General features: G+C 42.6%; 1 protein-coding gene across 10 annotated transcripts in view; it reads right to left on the bottom strand.

Moving 5' to 3' along the window:
- The window catches only part of Ryr3 (ryanodine receptor 3), a 494,693-nt gene extending 490,376 nt beyond the window's left edge, over positions 1-4,317 (bottom strand). For all 10 annotated transcript variants that reach the window (XM_074065580.1, XM_074065577.1, XM_074065585.1 and 7 more), the window contains exon 1: positions 3,857-4,317. In XM_074065580.1, the coding sequence (XP_073921681.1) occupies positions 3,857-3,907 (51 nt within the window). In that variant the 5' untranslated portion in view covers positions 3,908-4,317. The remainder of the gene's footprint in view (positions 1-3,856) is intronic.
- Positions 4,318-23,439: the final 19,122 nt, after the last annotated feature.

Raw genomic sequence — 23,439 nt, forward strand, 5'->3', positions numbered from 1 at the left:
AGACATCCCTGGTCTTAAGATTCTCTGGCCTTAGCAAGGTAGAGGCCAAAACTTCCTTGATTCCTTTGGGAGAAGCACCCAGCTTCCACTCACACCCATTAGGGCCATTTCCCTGGGAAGGAGGGGCTAGTGAGAGTTTGAATCAAAACAAACTCTGAGAAGCCAAGGGGGAGGAGACTGAAAATGTGGGAGGCCCTGAGGTGACCTTGGGAGGCCCAGAGTGTGGGGATATTTTCAGTTTTGCCATTTGAACCATCCAACACAATTTGGCAGGATAGTCCTGCTCAGCCCTGCAGCAGCCCCCACCCAGGAGTCTAGTACTCCCTGTATTACCATTCTCTAGCACCTGGAACCTGTGCTGGAGGAGAAAGTCCCTCTACCCACCTCCTCACCTTGCTCCCTGGGGAAAAACTATGGAAGCACTGGCTTCACGGGACTGTTATATAAATGGACTCTGTGAAAGAAATAAGCAGGAATCCGTAAACCGTGAGAGAATTCACCAGAAAAATTCACTGGCCCCAACCCAGGCCCATGTGCTCCAGAGGGACTGGAGCTCACATCAGTGCCACAGTTCCCTTGCAGGGACTTGTCTGAGGTACCCTGTAGGAACCTCAGACACAGGGAGTAGCAGTCTTTGATTTTCAGCCTAAGAATTTTCTCTTGTTCCTCAAGAGCTGTAAATGTAGGTAAGGTAACTTTCTACAGGGAGAGCTAAATTAGCAGTCTGTGACCAATCTTTCATTGAAACTAACGGAAACAAAGTCTACCTTGGTCCTATTTGAATTCCCTTTGGAGAAGGAGATATGTTATCTTAAAAACAGTACATGAATGCTTGGGGTTTTGTTTTGTCTTTTAAATGGAGACTGCAGTCCAAGGGGGGAAAGTGGGGAAGAAAACCACTTCCACCTGGTGCTCTCAAAGCAGGATTTGGTGCCAGTCGCTGCACTGTCTGAAGAAAGGATAATTCTCACTCTTCTCACCATAACTTCTTGCTTTTAGATCAGCGGCTGGCAGGTTTATCTACTTGTGAGCAGCTTCAGAGCCACATCAGTAACACTGGCTACGTCAGCAGGAACAATTGGAAGGGAGGATGATGCCACTGCCAACAGCAGTGGGAGGAAAATTCTAGCCTTGAAGATGATTTTTGCATCTGTCTGTCCAACGCTCTAATTGGCACACGTGACTCTCAGAGGGCCAGAGTAGGACATGTAGTTTTACACCACTTTCTTAAGCATTTAGTCAACACTATATGCATGAGCTTCCAAACCCCTTGTTTAGGCCGTGCCCCAACTTAGGAGACTGTGAGCTTCAAATCTATCAGAGGATGCATCCCAGATTAACACTACAGCTAGTATGTGTCAAAAAAGATAGCAAACACGCCTAGATGACTTACTGCAGACTGCTGGGTCACTTCATGCCACTTTTTTGGTGCTATTATAATACACACGACACAATAATCATCAAAGTTTTGGTTAGGATCTATGACACAATGCTGTGCTGTAGTCTGCTTTACAAAGTAGAGCTCAAAAGCTTTTGCTCTCTGGAACAGCAATCCTCTAAAGTTCCAAGATATGATTCTATTCCACTGTCAAATACCTGCCTTCTTATACAGGACATAGCCAAAATGCTTTAGAAGATGCTCTTTAGGGAAAAGAAAGAAACCATAAGGTAGCGGTAAGTTCAAAGTGAAATACTTTCTCTAACACAGGTGAGAAAGTCCCTTTGCTACCATAGCCCAGTGCTCCCTGATACTCCTAAAAGCAACAAGATGTCAATTTTTTGTGCAGAGATCAAAAGCTTGTGACAATGGATTCCAACAATTAGTTTTGTCTAATTCATGACGAAGAGGGAGAATGTCAAAGTCAGAAACCTGCAGTTCTTGTCTCAGCAGATTTCTAGGACTATAACCTCTGGAGTAACACTGACTGCCAGGCTGCAGTGGGAGTTTCACTTCACATTATATAATGACATTACTGGTAACTTGCTGGGCAACCATGGCCAAGTCATTTGACTTTCTGGCTTCTGCTTCACCCCTGTCTTCTCCCCAGTAAGCTAAAGATGAAAGTGTTAAGTTGAAGAACTAAGGAACACATCTTAAAAACATTTCAGGTGATTATAAGGAAGAAGAGAATCCATTATGTCACATTTGGAGCAGTCTGACCCCATGATTACTTCATTCATGTAATTAACACATAGCACTCTGCAATGGTGTTCTTAATCTGGCTCCTTGAGCCCACTGAGTGTGCTTTAAAAGTGGTCCAAATGCCCTGATCTCCAGGACAAGAGGCCCTTGACACAAAGTTTAAGAACCACATCTGCAATAAGCGTTGGCCACAGGTGCACCCAAACACAGCCACACTGCCTGACAGAGAGGAAAAGTCAGGGAAGATGAGGGTCTCAAGGAGACCTCCAGGTTCCTAACCCTTACCTCCCTGCACATCTAGGCAAAGCTGACCCTCTCTGTCTGAAAGGAACTTCAATCATCAGGAAGACCGTTAATAATAAGAAGAAAATACTGATTGTGGAGGGCACAAAGCAGGAAAACACCTGAGCTGCTGCCCATTTAATACTAAGGACACCTGTTGGAGGGAAAGCCAAAGGAGTCCACAGAGCTTTGGGGAGAACAGGTAGCTTTACAACAAAAGGCCATCTTGTGTGCAGTGTAGGAGGGAGGATGGAGGCCAGTTTGCAGACCAGGACCAAGAGGAAGAGCAAAGCCTTTGGACTCTCAGTAGTTTAGGACAGTGTGAGCCTCCCAATCCCCCAATTAAGACCCAAGTTCCATCCCTGGGTCCCCGCTTGGAACAAAATCTAAAGGGAACTGGAAGCAAGTGCCTCAAAAAGGAGATCTTCCATGACCAGATCAGAAAGAAGGGGTGCACTTAAAGAGGAGAGGGAAAGAGAGAGAAAATTTTCATTCTAATTTCTGAGAGGTAGACAGCTCATATAAAATTACCGTACACAGAACATTTTACAGTTTACAAAACATTATGCCATCTAGTATTTCATTTCATTCTTATCACTCGGGAATGCTGGTTCTATTTTCTCCATTTTACACACGAGGAAACTGAGGCCAGGTAGGACGCATTATGTGACTTGTTCAAGGTCACGTGGCTGAAATCATCTCTAGGAAACGTCGCAATGCCCCCACCCCTCCCGGTGGTCGTTTATCTAAGGGAGGTTTTCCATTAATTTCTACAGGACAAGCTGACCTAGCTGCAATCGACTCCCCCCTCCCAAAATCTGGGGTGGAGCATCGCCTTCGGGTGCCAGGAAGCGGACCCGAGTGACGCGGAGCCAAGCCGGGGTTTCCCCAGCCTGCGGGGCTAGCGGGAGCTGGAGCCGAAGCCGCGGCTCTGGCCCGGCGCAGTCAGCCAAGTTGGGCTCCGCGGCAGAGGCCAGCTTAGACTTAGGGAGAGGGCTGAGCTGGTGGCTTCGCTCCCGCGCGGTGAGTCCCAGCACGGTACCACGCGGTCGGATCCCCGTGCGGGGGGCGCCTCGAGGAAGAGAGGCCGGGGTGGGTGCAGCGGAGGTGACAGAGGTCGACTCAAGGCTTCTTTGCGCTTCTGGGTCAGGGCAACCCGCAGCCAAGCACAGCTTGAAGTTTGGGCATCCAAGGTTCAGACAAGTAGCAAGTTGCGTGGAAAGCGAGGTCGAGGTAGGGTCGGGGTAGGGTTCTGGATCAGGGTCGGAGACGGGAAAGGAAGGAAGCAGAAGGGGCGCCCCAGACCGCGCAATCCCTCGCCGCCCGGCCGCAGGTGGCTCCAACCTGCAGCCCGGGAGCGCGTAGACCGCGGACGCCCGCCGTGCTCCTCCCGCCGCCCGCCCTCCTGCCCGCCGGCCACAGGGCACTCACGGTCCGCAGGAACTGGATTTCATCCTCGCCTCCTTCGCCGCCTTCGGCCATGGCTCCGAGGCGGCGCGCTCGCGCTCGGCCTCCACGCCCGTCCCCGGCGGCGCCTGAGCGCCGAAGCCGCTGCGCTTCTCCTCCTTGTCCCCCTCCTCCCGCTCCTGGCTCAGCCTCCGCGGCGCGGAGCTAATCCTCGACCATATAGGGAGCTGAGCTGTCCTCCTCTGCACTGCAGAGCCAACGCCGCCCAGCAGCCTGCCCACCCAGCCTCTCGCCGAGGCTCAGCGCGGGGAGCAGCGGCGCACAGCACCCCGCAGCTCGCAGGAGGCCCCTGACCCGCTCCGGGTGCTCGAACAAAGGCCGCCGCTGAGCTCTGGTGCGCGCAGAGTGGGCGCCAGCCCTGTCGCTTTGCCCACTTCGCGCGCGCGCAAGTGTGAGTGAGTGAGTGAGTGAGTGAGTGAGTGTGTGTGTGTGTGTGTGTGTGTGTGTGTGTGTGTGTGTGTGTGTGTCTGTGTGTGTGTGTGTGTGTGTGTGTGTGTGTGTGTGTGTGTGTGTAGAGAGAGAGAGAGAACAGAGAGCGAGAGAGAACAGAGAGAGAGCAATGAGGATATGAGAATGAGAATGTGAGAACGAAAATAAATATTTGGGCTCAAATGCCCAGACCTGCCGCATGTCTCCTCAAACCCCAGCCATGGAAGGCCAAGCCGGGTGCACCTTGGGTTTTTGGGGCAACGAGAGAAGAGCAACAATGAAGAGGGCTGATCATTCATAGCAAACTTTGTAACTCCCTGGATAGCCCTTTCTGCACCTTAAGATAACCTCCTCCCCAATTTAAAATCCCCTAGGAACATTTTACCAAACCCCTGTATGACACAGGGCTGCAGTAACTTTTTTGGTACCCTCCCTTCTGGAGGCTCCCACTGGAAGTCAAGCGGCATCAGAACCTGCCTTTTCAATCCACCCTTAACCTTGCTCTGCATTACAGAGTGCCAGTCCTGTGGACCCTAATAGAAGAAAATAGAGTGGAATGCATGCAGCAGGCCCAGCCTTAGGTCGTTTATTAGGGGTTGGGGTAGTCACATTGCTCTGTACCAGCCTAAGGGTAAAGGCTGCCCCCTTCTGTGTGCTGGCCAACAGGCTCGCTCCTGGGAAAGAGAAACGCTCAAAAAAAAGAGCACCAAGGAGCTGGGCACTGGTGGCTCACGCCTGTAATCCTAGCTACTCAGGAGGCAGAGATCAGTAGAATCCAGGTTCAAAGCTGGCACGGGCAGATAGTTTGAGAGAACCTGTCTTAGAAAAAAAAAAATCACAAAAAAGGGCTGGTGGAGTGGCTCAAGGTGTGGGCCCTGAGTTCAAACCCTCTGTACTAAAGAAAAAAAAAAAAAAAGAGCAGCCCAGAGGCAGCAATGCTGGGCTGATGGTGGCAGAAGACACTGCAAGTTTTACACATCACCTCCATTCCTGACCAACGTCAGGAATGCTCTCATACCCAAACTTCTTTCCTCTAGAGGCTGCACCTTGACCTGGTCTCTTCCTGCCTGGGACATGTCAAACTGTCTGTACATTGCAGCAGGTTGCGTAGTGGAAAATGCCTGCCCTGCTATCGTCTGTGACTCACCACGCATTATTCTTTTCTTTTGGTTAAAGGTTCTTCTCGGCCCTGCCATTGGGAACAAGACTACATTTTGAAAGGAAAAACATGAAGTGGCTCAGATTTCTAAATCCCCAGGGAAATCCATCAGCTATTATTAGAATGTCAATGAAGTGACCATAGAGCAATGAAATACCCTTGGGATGCTTGAGCTGTTTAGTCAGCCATGGGGGCCAGAAGCATTTGAATGTTGAGGGCACTGTGCAGCCAATATCAACAGCAGCTGATAGGCCTATAGGAACAACTCAAAGTCTATGTGGACAAACTAGAGATTTTTGTTTTTGCTGTTGTTTTTTGGTGGTGCTGGGATGGAACCCAGCGCCTTGTGCATACTAGGCAAGTACACTACCATTGAGCTATCTCCCTGCCACTCCCCTCCCCTGTCACAGTCCAACAGTTTTCATTTATATCTTTTTCAGCACTTCTTTACTTTCTATGTATATATATTTAAAGGCCTGACAACCCGAAGCCAGATTACTAAAATAAAATTCTCCTCTGGCAGGTTCTTGACATATTGGTCCCAAGGGACTTTCTCACATACAGGTGCCTCTTAGATGTGTTTCACCAGTAATATAGCTTAAAATACTAATGAAAAGCAACCACCACCATATAATTAGTATCTCATTTCCTATGCATTATTATTTGTAGTGGCCAAGTGCCCAAGTGATGTTCATGAGGCCAGGGTTGTGGATTCAGTTCCAAAAAGGCCAATTAGTTTCACTCTGTTTGCTAACTGAAGACCCTGATCCCTTCACTCTGGCTATGAGCCTTGTAAAATTTGTTCATTTAGCCACAGGGGAGACAGGCTTAAGTCTGTCACTAGCTGGGACCCACATAGAATCTAAGAGACTACACTTGATAAAGACAGCCTGTGCCCACAGTATTGGAGATTTGTTTTCAATGTTCATCTTGGCCTCACCTCCTAACTATAGGAGTCATGCATTTGCTGAAAGTGCATTTCTCTAGTTAATTGTGCTGATGGCTTTGGTCTGCATTGACTCAGGTTCTGCCTAGGGAAAGTATAAAAGCCAATGAGGGAAAGAACTATAGAGTGGAGGAGCTGACTCTTTTAGCTTACCATCATTTTTTAAAACTTACCATATACAGAAGATTTATTTATTTTTATATTAGCAAAAAGAAAAAAAACATTTTTTGTGTCTTGTGTTCAGATGCTGAAATAGTGACTATCTTTTACACAGAATCAGCAAGAGGGTATTGTCACCAATAAGCCCACAAATAGAAATGACTTCTAAACCTATTTTTAGTTTGGTTCCAATAGAAAGGATGTCATACACATTTGATGAAGTCTTTTTTTTTTTTTCTTAATGTTCAGAAGTGATTACTACGAGCTTCCAAGACACTGACAATTAGCCACTAAGTTGGCATATATACCTTTGCTCCAAGGCTTGGGAGTCATATCAACAAGCCTAGACTCAAATTCCTTTCTCCATTACAGAGGGGATAAGTACATGGAAAATATGTTTCTTTCCCTGGTGATATCTGATGTTTCTCTCATAGGAGGCACAGACATTGAATGCTTAACACAGGCAAGGATGCTAAGTGACTAATAACTCCCTGAGGCTGAGCACAGGAAAGGGTCTCCTCCTTTCTCTTCCCCTTCCCTTACCCCTCTCCTCCTCCTTTTATGATATCTTAAGCTTGGAGGATTATATTGTAAGGTCAAAGCTAACATGTCACTCTTGCAAGGCTCCTAAAACTAAACCACATGAAGAAGGGCTGTGCCTTGGGGGGTGAGGGGCAGGGGAGTGGCAGCCTAGGTGTCACAGCAAGATGGAGGCAAGCTGAGTACACCTACAGAGGCTGGGAGGTGGTGCCCTCTCCATGTGCCATCCATTGAACTTAAAGCCTAGGCTTAGCCATCAACTTACATGCCAGCTATTGGTCTAGTGCCAGCTTTGACACAAGTAAGCGGAGGGTCTGAGTGCTGGATAAGACTGTATCATTTAAGGATTGTATGCCCCTGGGCAACTGATTTAAGTTCTCATAGCCTGTCTCATCTTCTGGAAAATGGGGATGAAAATGTCTACTTCTTAGGGTTAGTTTAAGGATTAAATGACTTAGTGAATAGGAAATGCTTAGCAGTGTATTGTAAAAGTGCTTGATACAGATAGTAATAGTTCTATTGGTCTAGAAATGTTAAAGGTAGTTTTTTCCTATTTGTTCATGGGCAAAACACTGTATTAAATACATAAGGTCTTATCTGTGTGGGTTTGATTACCAAAAGCAGTAAAGTATCCCCTAAATAATGAAAGAGAACTCCTGGACCATCTGTTGAAGGCCTGTGCCTATCCTCCTCTTGTGCGTTGGTTTCTACTACCTGCGCATCTGTTTGTGTTCCATTCCCATTTGACTTTCCATGGTGGCTTTGCTCACACACACAAAAAAGACACAGTGCCTCTGATTTTAGGAAATAATTCCCTGCCTCTCCCTGGGCAGAGTTCATGTGTGGCAAATTAATGGGGGAAAACAAATATTGTTTTTCTATACTCATTTCTAGGGAGTTTTGTTCTGAGCAGTATCATATCCAAGTCTTTGATGAGAAATGAGTTCTGTTGCTATGGCATGTTGAAATTTATGATCTCCTCTGGAGGTGGGGTTGTCAGCATCCAGTCCCCTCAAGTTTTCCCTTAGGCCTCATGAGATTGAGATCTATGGCTTATGAAACTATACTTAATTAGGTAAGTCTACTCACACTAACCTTGATTTCTAATTTCTGCATTTTAATTCTTCCTGCAGCTCCATGGCATGGATTTATTGAAGTTTCTGCCAGCAACAATTTGCCCTGACTCACTACGGTTTTAATAATTCCTACTGAAATAGGTGTGTACACACTGGAGAAGGAGATAAGTGTGTGTTTGTGTCATTTATTTCAGTAGGGAAAAATGTAGGTAAATAAATAACTTTTATTCTGTCTCTAGGGTAGGAATTCTATGGCTAGCCCTGAGTTCAACTTGCCTATACAGCCTGTTCTAAAAAGATTTCATTTCTAGCATTCTTGAGCTGGTAAAATTTCCTTTGCATAACAAAGTAACTCTTCTTTCTCTTGTCATGACAAGGGTGCAGAACTTTCTGCTGGTGTTCAGAGCTCCGGTATCTTGGGATGGAAACTACACTTTGGGATTTCTTTCTCTGTATGTCACTTGCTGCCCATGTGCATGGTAGAATGCTCCTGGTCTGAGTATCTGGGAAACTTGCAGGGCTGCTAGGTGATTCCTGTTGCTCTTATCTAAGATCCAAATAAGAGTCAGAGATTTTAAGCTCTATCTACCACAAACAAGATTCTAGAATTTAGGAAGAAATAAGTATTCTAGTTCAGTGGATCCACAGACCAATAAAAATTTTAGAGAAAATTTTCAGAGAGTCATGGTGTTGCCAGCTTTTAATGTTGCTATTAGGCATGCTGGAAATCCAACTGCTAATGGCTATTTCCACTGTATAAAAGATGTGCTATTTTAACATAAAATAGTATAAAGAACAAATCTTAGAATTAAAGATAGATAAATGTGATCTTAGATTAACTTACTATGTAGATTGTCTCTGTCTCTCTCTTTTTCCTCATCTGTCCTTCCTTTGCTGTAAAGAAAAGGAAAACATCATCAGAGACCAGAATTGATTTGAGAATCCTTGATAAAAAATCAATTCCCTCATTCTAAGATGGGAAATTGAGATAAACTGCAAACGGAATTGATGAGCACAGATCTCTGGGGTCTGTGTTTCGAATTTATTTTCCCTGCCTTCTTTGTAACTGAACTCAGAATAATGGCACAGATGCAAAACAAGGTCTTGTAGTATATCTTTACCATGAAATAAAATTGTTTATCTTCAATCAAGTTGTAATGTAAAGTGTAATTCTTTAAAAGTGGATAATACATGTGTGGAAATTCCCCAGAGACTAGCTAGAGTGCCTGTTCCCTAAGGGATTATTTACTATTTTTTGAAATTGACAACAAATGACAAAAAAGAAAAGAAAAAGAAAAAAGCAAGGTTGAGGTTAATATTAAAGATTCCTAACTTAAATGCTTATTACACATTAAAGCAGTGTACTAGAAGGCTTGAAGATTGGAGGAACACATATATTGGGGTAGTAGCACAGCCCTTCACAAAAGCAAACGATGAATTAATTAAATTACATGACTTACGTACCACTTCCCACATTCCTGTATTCTTCCCTTTCTTGGTTTTTACCTTGCATTTTGGTCTATGGTCTCACGTGTTAAGAGACATGCAAAGCACGTTTTACTTTTGGAGCTTGCTGTTTTTGATTCGTACAGTGTTTGGCCCTGTTCATTAATATTTATTGGAATTACTCCTTGTAGATGGGGTCTAAGTCCTGAGAGTATCCTGGTTCTCCTTTTACTTCTCTGACTCCTCCTTCTCTGTCTCCTATGATGACCTCTCATCTTCATCTGGAGCACTGCCCAAGACTCTCCTTGCACCTCCTTCACTCTCTGTACACTAAGGCTTTATCTTCTCCTATGACCTTAGCTACCACCACCTCTATGCTCAAATCTTTATTGCCAGTCTTTCAACTTCCAAATTCATCTTTCTAAGTGCATTCTGGATACTTCTGTGTGCATCAGCAGCTCTTCAAACACAGCATGACCAAAACAGAATTCATCCCACGAACTTCCTTTTCCATACACCAACTGGCTTCTTCCTCCCAACATTTCTCTCTTTGATACTTCTACCACCCTCCTCAGCACTCCAATTACTGGAACCAAGGTTATATCCCCTCTGTGACAGTGGCATAAATAACAAGTATCAGTCAAGAGAGCAGGACACTCTACTTATCCCTGTTGCACTGCTCTGGCGCTGGCCTCTATAACTGGGTTACAGAGGAAATATAATTCACACCTCCAATGAAGAACTGCCTTCAAATGACAGACCAAGAACATCTAGACTTAAAATATTTAAAGGCAAATACAAGACTCAAAAGAAACTGAGCTTTGTTAAGGGCTTCTGGAGAAAATGATGATTCTTGTACAACAGGCAGAATCAATTTGGATTTGCAAATTTCCAAGTCCCTTCATTTTGGAGTGTGATGTTTTGAATCCTGGCACTAACACTTATCAACTTTGTGGACTTGGGTTAGATGCCTAACCTTTCCTTGCCTCAATTTCCTTATTTGCAAAATGAAAATAGAATTTTCAAAGATGTTAAGATGGTGATTGAAGAATTGAAAAAAATCAATGTCTGGAAACCTTTTAGAATAATGATTGGCAACAAGCAGATGTTGATTAATGTCTGGTTTCCCAAAGAAGACACTGAGATAAGGATTTGGGAGATGATTCCAGGAAGTCTAACAGTGAGGAAGTGAGACAGGGAAAAGAAAGAAGCCAGTCAGAAGTAAGTTATTAAGCTAAGTACCACTGTAAGAAGTGGAGCCTAATCTCTCTGGGGACCAGAGTCACCCCCAGAAGGACAGGAATCTGGGCTATAATATTATGATGTCTGGTGGGTCAATGGGTAAAACCTACTTCCAGGAGTGCTGAGTCTCTCACACTTTCAGCCTGCTAGAGAAAGCCCTTGGAAATTGGGCTGTGGTGGACCCTCAGAGGCATGGTACTCAACAAATATGCTGTTGTCAATCTTACCACTGACGTTCAGAGACAAAACAGATGAATGAGGCTGTTCTGGGGGAGAGATGGAGGTATCAAGCTCAGGACTTTGCACTGGGAGCCCTGTCATCTCATCCCAGGTAATGTGGCTGAGTTATCTTGTCAGAATCTTAAGGATGTGCAGAGCAATTCATGGGCCACAGCTCATGGCATCTACTATTATGGTGACTTAAAGAAGTTAAAAACCCATTTTCTGTCCTCAAGAAACTTCAGCTTAGTTTCAAGGACAAAATATACATAAAGTATGTGTAAAGTATATACATGAAGTATATATAGGCAGCAGTGCAAGTTAGGATTTGCTAAGTGTCCAGTGAGTGGAATGAACATTGTCAGAAGGGTAAAATTGCCCCTGGCTGGGGCAGTCAGGATTGTCTCCATTGAGTAAACAGGATTAAACTCAACCCTACAGGATTGTTTGGTTTTAGAATTGTAGAACAGAACCAAGGGGGAGTTTCCAGGAGGTAGTGACACATTTCCAGGGCTTGAAAGCTCCCCTGATCTGGATATGGCTATCATTGTAGAAGGCTGGGGATGGACCCCCAGATTAGGAAAGTGCTCTGCTCCAGTGGTGATGCCCTTCACTCCAGAACATCACCTCCAAATGCCAACCCCACTTCCCACCTCTCTCCATCCCATCCTGACTTCCTGTGTTAAACATCATCTGCCAGGGCATGTGACAGCCACCAACAACCCTCTGGGGCAGCATTTAATCCTGTCTTACAGGTAAGGAGGCTGAAAGTGAGGGCTAAGGAGCCTCTCTAATATTTCTCAGCTAAACAGCAATTTGAACCTAGTCTATCTGATTTTAAAGGCATACTTATCACTATGCTTTGTTGTCTCCAGTTCAAGTAAAAAGAAAAAAGGAATTCTTTAATTGAAATCTGGAGTATTCAAATTGCAGACTGATACAAAGCACTTATATTTATAGGATGCTTACTCTCCCTCGTTACCAGGACAGCTACGGGGACTGCTTCTCAGAAAGCTGCTTCTCTCCTAGCAGCTGTGGCAAGCTTATAGAAACAAATCAGAAAGGCACAAGAGAGAATAGACTAAAACCCACTTGAGTGGCAGCTTCCTCACTTTGGGCAACAGATGGTGTGTTTATGTCATTCTTGGATCTCTAGGAGTGGGAGAATTCCTTGAGATCTAAGTACAGCCCCAAAGCTGCAAGTCCTACTCAGCTAACACTTAATATTCCACCTGTTATCTTTTGGCAGTTTTTTCAGTACTGGGGTTTGAACCCAGGGCCTTGTGCTTGCCTACGTGCTCTGATACTTGAGCCATGCCATCATTCCTTTTTGCTTTAGTTATTTTTTTGGATAGGGTCTCGTGTTTATGCCTTGGAGGGCCTGGACTGTGATACTTCTATTTATACTTCCTGCATCATTGGGATGACAAACATCTGCCACCATGCCCAACTTTTATTGGTTAAGATGGGGTCTTAAGAACTTTTTTCCGGGGCTGGCCTTGAGCCCCAGTCCTTCCAATATCTACCTCCTAAGTAGTTGGGATTACAGGCAATTTTTTTGGCAATCTTTTTAAAATCAAAGATACTCATTACATGAAGCTTTCTTTCACTATAATAGATGTATTAAACATACCATGACTGAGACATTAATTCATAGGAGCACAGTGACAGTAAAAATTAAGGAGAGACAGATGACCGATAATGACCCTTACATTTGGCCTCTGCAGACCCCTTACCCCTGTGCCTCCAGCCGGAAAGAAGTACTGGAGGGAAAGGTTGTGCATGATTCTGGACTAATTGCAGGCAGGCAGAGCAGCCTCTTCTCGGTGCTCCAATCAGGTGATGTCTGGCTGCTCTCTGAACTCGAGATCCTCTCTGGTTTTTTTTTTAGCCAGTGATTCCAAGACAGGTAGTGAACATCCTTGGGTAAAACCTAACATGATGAAAAGAATAAATAGAAAAAGATGTCTCTGGAGATTTCTCAAGCTCTTTAGAAAGCTTCATTTTTCTGGGCTCAGTGAGGCAGTAACACTGTGGGGCCACTGTGTAGTGGACATGTCATTCCAAGATTAGGACTGCTTGGAGGTAATGGAGGTTGGGAAGTTAACATTGAAATTTTAAGGCTGGCAGTTGGAAGGGCAGCATTTATTCTTAACTGCCCAGCAGTAACATTGTGTTTTCTCTAGAAAGATCTCAACGACCTCTCCCTGATAATGATGATGGTGAGAGAAGCACGAAGTTAACCATTCCCGTATGCTCACTGTGTGCTCTGGGTTTTTTTTTTTTTCACATGTATTAAACCATCTAGTCCCACAGAGGCCCTGTGCCATCAGGATTGTTACTACTGCCCACATTTTACAAGCGACTTGAGTGAGGCATAGAATCATGTCTTTTCCCATCCACAATTTTGTGCCCCATGGGCATTTCCACAGGACAGATTGTAACACAGCGGTTGCTTCCTTAGAACAGGGAGGTGATGCAGACAGATAGAGACAGAATGCTAGCAAGACAGAAATCATGGCCTTTGTAAGCTAACTGGTCACTGCCATATTCTAGTCATTAGAAGTTCATCACTAGGTCCAGACACACTAACCAGGAGAGAGCACAAAGGGCACAAATATCATAAGATGGACCTGGACTCTCTTAAAGTCTCCTCCCACAGGGCCTGACTGCAGAGCCTAAAACTTGAGGAAGACTGGAGACAGGGCTCACAAATTCCCTGAGGCAAATCTGAAGGAACCAAAGCTACCTCAACAAACTGCTGGGATGGGAAGCTCTATCCAGAGGCAGCGGCAGCTAGGATTTCAGCTCCAGCTTGTGATTTCAGGTCCCCAGAGCCTCAGGAGTCATGTCTCCCTATCTGGCAAACATGTTTCTCTTCTCATTCAGCATGAATGAAAAGGAAAATAAAAAGTTGTGAACATAATTGTTTCTGTATTTTAAAGTAAGCGATAAGGGCATTTTACCTCTTTCTCCTCTTTTTCTTTCTTCCTGACCCTGTCTTCATCCCTTGTATGTAGTATGTTTCTCTGTCACAATTTCTCTGCTTTCACTCTGTGTCTTCTCTTCCATGCCCCTTTCACTTGGCCATCTTTTTTCTTCCTGTCTTTTCCTTGCTCCATATTCTTTCTTAGTCCCTAGCCTTTTGAAGTTGTTGTTGGTTTTGGTTTTATTTTGGGGGGTGCTGGGGATTAAACCCAAGGCCTTGTAAATGCTAGACAAGAGTTCTACCACTTGAACTATGTCCCAGCCCTTTTGTTTTTGAGGCAGGGTCTTCTAACTTTACTCAAACTGCCCTCAAACTCATGACCCTCCTGCCTCTGCCTCTTGAGTAGCTTGGATTATAAACATGAAACACCATGCTCAGAACTTCTCCCTGGATTTTTTAAAAGGATTTCCTGATTTATAAAAGATTGTAGAAAGGAAGAAGCCAGCCAAACAAATTCACAGTATGCTGGTGTGATACTCAGCTTTATATGAATCAGGTATTGGGATGGCATTGTATAGATTTGATAAATATTTATAATCAGGGCTGGGTTTGTGGCTTAAGTGGTAGAACTCCTGTCTGGCAAAGTGAGAAGCCCTGAATTCAAACCCCAGCACCACAAAAAAAAAATATCTATGATCAGTTGACTTTATGCAAAGGGCATCACCCTGAGTAATCTAGATGGACCTGGTCCAAGCAGTTGAAACGGAGGTGTCCCTGTAGAAGAAATTTTGCTTGTGGACTGCAACATCATCTCCCACTCCAGAGTTTCCAGCTTGTCCTTCCTGACAGTCCACACTGCAGATTTAGGACCTTCCTGGCCCCACAACTGTATAAGTCAATTCCTTCCAATAAACCTCTTTGTGTACTTACACACAGAGAGAGAATTTACTGATCCTGTGTCTCTGGTGGAATCCAGAATGACACAGCAGGCAGGATCCAATAGTTCTGAGTCTGGGTCTGGTCTTTATCATGGTTGGGAGAAGGATACATTGCATTTAAGTAGATACATTCAATGTCTCAATCTATAAGACTAATGACAAGGTTCATGCACCTCCAGAGCTGAAAGTGTTGTAGTCACTCATAAACAGAAAATCCAGATTCTTATATCCATATAGATGCATCCAAGCAGAATATGTAGATATAGTAATATATGTAGATATAGATAATAAAGACTTATTAAAGGTTGGGGGAAAGTTACAAATAGTCATTCCGGGCCCAGTCTAGGCAGAAGTAGAGAGAGGGTCTTCCTGTTCCCGGGCACTTTTAAAACCTGAGTCAACCTATGGGAGGAGAAAAATCTGGGTGATTCTTGATCACCAATAATTGATGAGTGGGGATGGGCATGGGTGGTCCCTGGGCCAGGGTGGTCCCTGGGCTAAGGTGGTCTTGGTCTTGGTTTGGGCCACCAGGCCCAAACATATTTACAATTGAAAAGAAGGCTCAGAGAAAGAGAAGCGTGTTCAGTATGAAATACAGTATTAAGCCATAGATGTTTTAAGAGTCCCTAACTTCTATCTTAGCCTGCCTCACTGGGAGGTACTTTCCTGGTTTTTGAGCCCTACCACTTAGGTAGCTGCCTAAGTAGGCACCCACGGACAACCTACTTTTCCTTATCTGGACCAATGCTGTCATGGCAGGCATTAAGTCATGCATGCCACCTGAGTGCCCAAACCCCACATGGAGACCACCAGTCTCCAAGTGCATGAGGATCTGAGGGGTCCCGGATATTTCAGGAAGTCTGTTAGGCTCTCCTTTACCAGCTGAACACCTGTGCAAAGTGTCTTTTTCTCACATACTTTAATTTGAAACAACATAGCACAATACCTTATAAATGAAGAGGCAGATGTGAAAATCATGCTGTATTTTATTAATTCATCCATAAAAGAGTTGAAAAAATGTGAAACAATACCAGTTTTCTCACTAATTTGGGGGGTGGTAGTAATGGAGTCATTTAAAAATGTAATACACAAGGAAAATCCTGTATAGCTATCTTAAACAAACAAAAAAATATATCATTTTTTTTTCTTTTACAAAATTGGAGAGCAGGAGGTCAGAACAGGTCCTGTCTGGGGGGTTGATACCAGTGGGAGTGGGGAAGAGGTGAGGAAAGGGTGTGAGGGGGGGAATATAGTGCAAAAACTATATACACATGTATGGAAATGGAAAAATGAGACCTGTTGAAACTGTTCCAGGAATGGGGGGAGGTGGGATAAAGGAGAATGGTGGAGGGGGTGAATTCAAGTATGATATATTTGATATATTGTAAGAACGTTTGTAAATGCCACAATGTATCCCTAGCACAACAATAAAATTTTTTAAAATGTTATACACAATGAGTGTATTGCTGTTAGATTATGCTTTTAATTAATTGTTTGAAATTATATGTTTTAATTTCTAAAGTGGCAAATACTAAACATAATCCACACAAACAAAAGCTCTTTGTGTTTTCAATGATGTTTAAAGGCCTAAGGGATGCTGAGAAGAAAACCCATTTTTAGAACCATTTCTACAGATCTTGATTGTGTTCTTGCTGAACTGGGAAGCAAAGTTACCCCAGGAGTGACAGGCTGGCCCAGGAATTAAGAACAATTTAGAATGACCTTAAAACCTTGAGTCCTTTTTGCTAAAGGCCAAATCCACAACAGAGTGCATCTTTCACATTCTTTCTTCATCTTCTAAAGATCCCAGCAGGTCATTGAGTATATAATAGACACTCTACAAATATTTATTGATTGGTATCCATTGACCTTCAATTGCACAAAATGTGTTAATGCAGAATCTGTCATAAAGTACAAGAAGTTTGTGAGGCCCACACTCCCTCAGCCTATTGCAGCCACTAAGTGAGTCTAACAGGTGGGGCATGAAGATAGGAAAAAGGTCCATTCCCCACTCATGGAGCCAAAACCTGGGCTCTCGAGCCTGGAGCCCTTTTTGAGTCCATAGAGTTACAAAGTTCAATGATGGAGTTTTTCTTTTATTAGAGAAACTGGCAGAACACAGAACCTATTTTTACAGCATAGGATCTTAGATAAACTATAGATTTGTGACTGCAGATTACAACCCAAGGTATGCCATTTGTATACATGTTCTATTTTAGTGCACTATTTAAGTTTGGTTTAGAGTGTGGTTCCAATGCTGACTCAAACCTCATTTTGCTTCACTATTGGCTGTGAGAATTTGAGTAAGTAATAATAGTACTATATCTAGAGAGATTATGGTGAAAATTAAATGATAATAAAATATATCAAGTGCTTGGCACAAATGCCTGACACAGTGAAAGAGCTGAGAAAAAAAATTTAATTCCTACTACTATTATACACTTAACACTTTTCTGAGTTGGCAGAATAGAGAAGTTGGAAAATGGACTTGCAGTTCTTATTTGGTAGTTAGTATTTGATATGCTAAGCAACGGAGGACCAATTGTTTCCCACAGTTCCTGCTGAGCAGAACAGAAGAAACAGACCTTTTCTTGCTCTGTTTCATTCTCACCAAAAGACTGAGGAAGAGAAGGAACTGAAGGACAAGAACCACAGGTTCACTAAAGAAAACATGCCTCCACAGTGACCCTCTGCAGTGAGTCTGTGCAACCACCCTCTTCAATCCAACAAGCTCCTGTTTGTGTTTGAAAGAGGAGCTTCTCTCCTTCGAGCAGAAAGGATACAGCATTCATCAGGCAGCAAGTTTGTTTGCCATGGGTCCTGGAGCTGCTGGAAAAGTCATGGGGTGGAGCTGGTTTTTGGGTCTGCAGCCAGGAAAACATGCTCTTTAATGCCCACATATTTGAAGAGTGACACATAGCTTGGAAGCTGGTTACATGGATTGCAGTGGCCACTTGATTTCTTTCCCAGGAAAGTTTGTCTTCATGAGATATTTTTAGGGATGAACATGGTGAGTGGTGTGCACACCCAGAGGACAACAGCCACCTAACTGCACGGGATCTGCCCCTTAGGAGTCCCTGCAAGCTGCTTTGTGACAGTGGCTTGCCCAGGAAATTTCCTTCAGCAAGGAGGAGACCTAGACATGCCCAATGGTTAGATTTGAGAATTACAGGGCTGATTTCAGGCAATAATATAGTGTTGGTCTGGAGATGGGCTTGGGGAAAGTTTTCCTGTTCTCCTGCTGATGAAATAAAAAGCAGCATGGATTCAGATCAAATGACGGCTCTGATACATGGGTGAGTTAAAACCAAAGAAAATAAGAAAATATCACCATCATACCAGTGACACAAGGATGGAGCCCTCTTGGGCATCAAAGGAGGAAACTACTGCAGGGAGTTGGGACAAAAGGGTGTCAAAGATGAAGCCAACTAGAATAACTGACTTTGTTATTCTCATTTTAGAAGAGAGCCCCAAAATAACAGGAAGATTGGGAGGTAACAGTGTCATATGATGTGTGTTAAAAAGCACACTATTTCAGTAGAAGAGTAAAAGGCCAATGAAAGGCTGTCACAGAAACTTCTGTGTGTGACAAGCTGTTTCCATCAGTCCCCAAGACAGAAGAGGAGGAAGTGGATTTCTACACAGAGTTAGGAATTTGGGTTAGACCATGAGAACTCTGTTGTTGTAATAACAGAGAGAAGGGAACAGGGGAAGTCATGAGACAAATGCTTCAGGGGTCCCTATGTGTTAGGAGTGGCTCAGAGCACCTTTCAATTTTAAGCAGAATTGCAAATATTGTAATGAATTATTATCTACATAATCTTTTCATTTATGATCTCAGACGCAATAGGCAATAGCCTATAAAAAATAACCCAGGCAAGCCATAAAAATATCAAGTAGTGAACAGTAAATATGTCATCAATGTCCAAAGCAGGTTCTTCAGAAGTGAGGAATCATGCATAGGAAGACCTAGAACACTGCAGACATGTGTGTTTATCTTAATTTGCTGTGCATATATTCTTGTTTGTAATATTTTCCTCCTTAACTCATTCCAGATTCTAACTCACCCTTCCTGAGTCACACACCTATACAATTAGGTTAGGCTGCCCTCTGGTGGCACGGAGCTAACTTCATTTAAAGTAAATCATGTGTATCCCTCTTAACCTTCAGATTTGAGTTAAAGATTTAGATGGAGTTTTCATATGAACTCACCATTTTCACAGAGTGAAAAAGCAATTAACACAAAATTTAGCTTCTTTTCCATTTCTGTAAAGGATTCAGAAATCAGTTTGAGATCTTGAAGATCTTCAGTAATATTCATTATACTACTCAGTCAAAAAAGACATCACTAATAGATTCTGTTTTAGTGAGGTTGAAGACATGTTTGGTGGGAAATAAGACACTCTAGTCTATAAACAGATGACTTCAGCCAGTAAAATCTTCATAACCCCACTCTAAATGGTCCCAAAAGAACAAGAGATCAACAATCATTGAAAAACACCTAATAATTGAATAAATGAATTTCAATGTCCATGCAACAGTCTTATCCAACAGCCAGATTCTAGTTCTGATACTCTCCCTATCCAGCCCTGTGTTCTTAGGTTTCAGTAGGTACCCTGACAGCCTCAAAATAAATTTCCTATATTTTCTTAAACTACCTTCAATGTTTCTTATAACCTAAAGAGTCTCAATGAATACTCTTTAGGAGGCTGCATTCAACACAGATCCAACAACACATAATACATATTATAAAGAAAATTAAAAACAGTGAACGCATGGAAAGTCTTCCTCTGATTTTTTGCAAGATCTTGAGGAATATGACAGAGTGAGCATCAAAGTTGACATGGTACAGGCACAGCTCTCAGAGAAAGCCTGACAGTTAATCCCAAATTCAGACTTTGGAAGAAGGGCCTGGGATGAATCTGTCTTTGGTCAGGGGCCCAATCAGGTCTGTAAAATTGTAGCTGTGAATAAGGTGGATGGGGTGGGACTGGCGGCTGGGGTAGGTACCCAATAGATATAAACTGAAAGGGCAAATCATCAGCAGCCTAATGGAGGGAATAGCCACTTGCTTTGAGCCTTGATAGGTATGTTTGTATGCTATTGCTATTGATAATTAATAGGGAAGGACATATTTTTATTTATCACATTGAATTTAGGTAGTATAACTAAAGCCATATTATTCAGTTAATGTATTCTAACCCATGACACAAAAAGGTTTTATGGTTCTGTAAAGATTTCTTACAAGGAATATGACATAGTAAAAAAATTAATCTCTTGGATAAAAATGCATGTGAGCCTTAAATGTCTGCTATAAAACTATGTAATTCAAAAAGTCAAGTTTTTAATAGGATTTGAGACAAGAACAAAGGTCATTAGGAAATTCCTTTCAAAATATGTTTTTGCCTAATATTTTTATGTTTCCTGTGTCTTCAAATTCTTACATTACTTATTCCCTTTAATTCTCCAGGTGGTAGGATCCTTAGTTAATGTTCATTTTATTAATCAGGGGAAAAATGAGGGATTTCACAAGATCACAGAAAAACCCCTAGCATAGTAATAGTCCACATGATTTTTGTTTAATCCACCCATCCATACATACATCTATTCATCCACTCATTTATGTATCAGCTACCTACTGAGCAAGTCTGCATATTGTGTATATACTCCTATAAGGATAGCAAGGGTGAATTAGAGACAATGTCCCTGAATTCAAGGAGCTTGCAATATACAGGAACAATGAGATAAGTACACACACAAATACAGAAAACACTAAAATAGGTGCTTTAGAAATTCACTGGATTGGAATTTCAGAAGCTAAAGGCATCTTAGAAATTGTGCAATCTAATCTAACTTCTCTCATAGTGCCCAAGTACCCTATAGAATCTCTGGGTTTCCAGGAACTTTTCCTAGTATTCTTAAAATACACATGTATATAAAATATCTATAATATAAACATACAAATTATATTTAAGTATATAAATTATAGATAATTATATATGATATATAGTGTATTATACATAATATATATTGATAGATTTAGAAAACCTATAAAAACAACACTTTTTGCATTTAGCTAGTTTTCAGAGGAAACTTCTCCAAAATTAAGCAAAAATCTTTACTTAGAAATCTCTTCCATTGCTTTTGTTTCATTTTGATTTTTTTTTTTTTTTTGAGACAAGTTCTCTCTGTTTTTTGAGACAGATACCTCAGGCTGGCTTGGAACTTATGACGTTCCTACCTCCCCTTCCTAAGTGCTGGGATTATAGATGTGAACCATCATGTTTGGCTTATGCTACCTATTTCTAAACATGTTTTCTCGTGATATTTTCTATTATTGAATCCATGTACCCTTAGTTTGTCTTCTTTCCAGGAGGTGGTCTGGATTCTGGTTTGCCTACTTTGAAGGGACTAAATTGGTATTGTCCTCAAATATGACACCCTAATTGGACCTGTCTAATCAGAATGTAGTGGGGCCATTTCATCTCAGATTGGTTATACTTCTGCTAACGAGTTCAGAAAAGTATATGCTTTTGTATCCACTATGACACACTGGCAGCTTGTCTTCCATTTTAAGTCAACTAAAACCCAAATCTTGCTGTTCTAGCTCTCCCTGGCAAGCGAAGGGCAGGGGCACTGGTTAAGGAAATGCCTCAGGCTCTACCTGGGTCTCCAGGGCAAAGCTGAGCTTGGAGGAGTGGATAAAGCTGGACCTCATCTTGGGTTTGGGGGGCCAGGCTAAGTACAAAATCAGTGACTCCAAAACAAAGGATAATTAAAAACGTAATATCTAAAAGGAAGCTAATATAAAAATCAAGTTCCTGTACATTACATAGCATGATGAAACCCACCAAATACTGTTTGAAAAAGGGAGAGGAGGAGGATTAGTGAATATAATAGAGGGAGTGAAATTATTTAAAGTACCCGGTACATATGTATGGGTCACCACAACAAAATCCCTTGTACTATTAATGTATGCTAGTAAAAATCATTCAATTAACAAAAATATTAAGTTCCAAAAGTAAAATGACTTCAACCAGGGACAGGCTAGGGTAAAGAGCAAGTTTCAGGAGTGGAATCTAGAAAGGTAGCCTGAAGTGATCTTAGGTCCTCTAGGGGTGAGCCCACAGAATAAGAAGCTGTTAAGAGGATCAAGTTTATTCTAGCATTTTCAGACAGTTAATCCACATTTACTATGTGCTACAGCCTAGGTAAGCACTAGGTACAAACAGTGAAGAAGACCCAGCCCTGGCTGTCAGAGTCTCACAACCTTATTTGGGAGGTGGAAGCAGGCCTTCTATCTACTTGCTGCATGATGCATTGAGTATGATAAGTAGGTGCCTGCCAGGGCCACAGAGGAGGGCAAACAGCACAAGCCAAGCTATCCAGTGAGGTTCTGGGGAGGAGTCATAGAGGAGTTACATAGAAAGTCTATAAGACTGTATGAGTCACAGGGTATGGAGAGGAGTGAGGTAGATCATAGGAGTGGGAAAGCACTTTCTAGATGGAAGAGAGAAGGCAGCCAAAGCCAGAGAATGAGACACAGTGTGGTATGCAGAGCAGCTACTCATAGCTCAGCTCTTTCTAGATGTCAAAGATAAAATACCTATGATAAGTTAGACTTCTTTCCTTTCCTATGCTTGAGAAGTTAAGCTTCTAAACTAAGTAAAAGTGTTTTGTGATTTTAGTATGTTTATTATTTATTTTACTCATTTATAGTAGTATTAGGAAGTATTCAAAATATTAAAGGACTGCAGTCATTGTTTTTCTGAGCTACAATCAAATGTTTATCATCTTAACATTTCATAAACATTTTTTCTGTAACTTCCTTCTAGTCCTTGATAAAAGACATTTAATAGTGCAGCACCAAGTCCAAAGCTGTTCAGTTTTCTCTAGGGTTCATCTGACAAATTGACATCGATCCAGCAATCTACAGCCTACACATATTGTTGTTTAATTAGTTAACACTTTGCAGTAATGAGATGTAGTTTGGCTACATATGGCCAGGAGGGGGAAGGTAGGACAATGTGGAAAGGGTCCAGATGTAAAAGTGTACTGGAAAAGAGGAAGCAAGCATCAAAAGAGAGATCCCAATATCAATGCTGAGGGGAAGGCAATTCAACAGGCATCGGTCAGTATCTAGGTATTACGGGAAGAGACAGCAAGCCAGTACTCAACTGAGAAAGTCAGAGAATAAAGATTACAAACCATATGGGTTTATTCCAAAAGGAAAATGGGGGCAAAGTATAGGGGAAGATATTTGGAAATATAGGGTGACATCCAGCATCAAGAAAACAACTCATAGACTACATGAAACTAAAAAGCTTCTGTACAACAAAATGGTCACCAGATTGAAGAGGCAGCCAACAAAATGGGATAAAATCTTTGCCAGCTATACCTTTGACAAGGGATTAATAACCAGAACATACAGAGAGCTCAAAAAGTTAAACTCCCAAACAATCAA

This window comes from Castor canadensis, chromosome 2 (genome assembly GCF_047511655.1).
Source record: "Castor canadensis chromosome 2, mCasCan1.hap1v2, whole genome shotgun sequence".
Classification (NCBI taxonomy): Eukaryota; Metazoa; Chordata; class Mammalia; order Rodentia; family Castoridae; genus Castor; species Castor canadensis.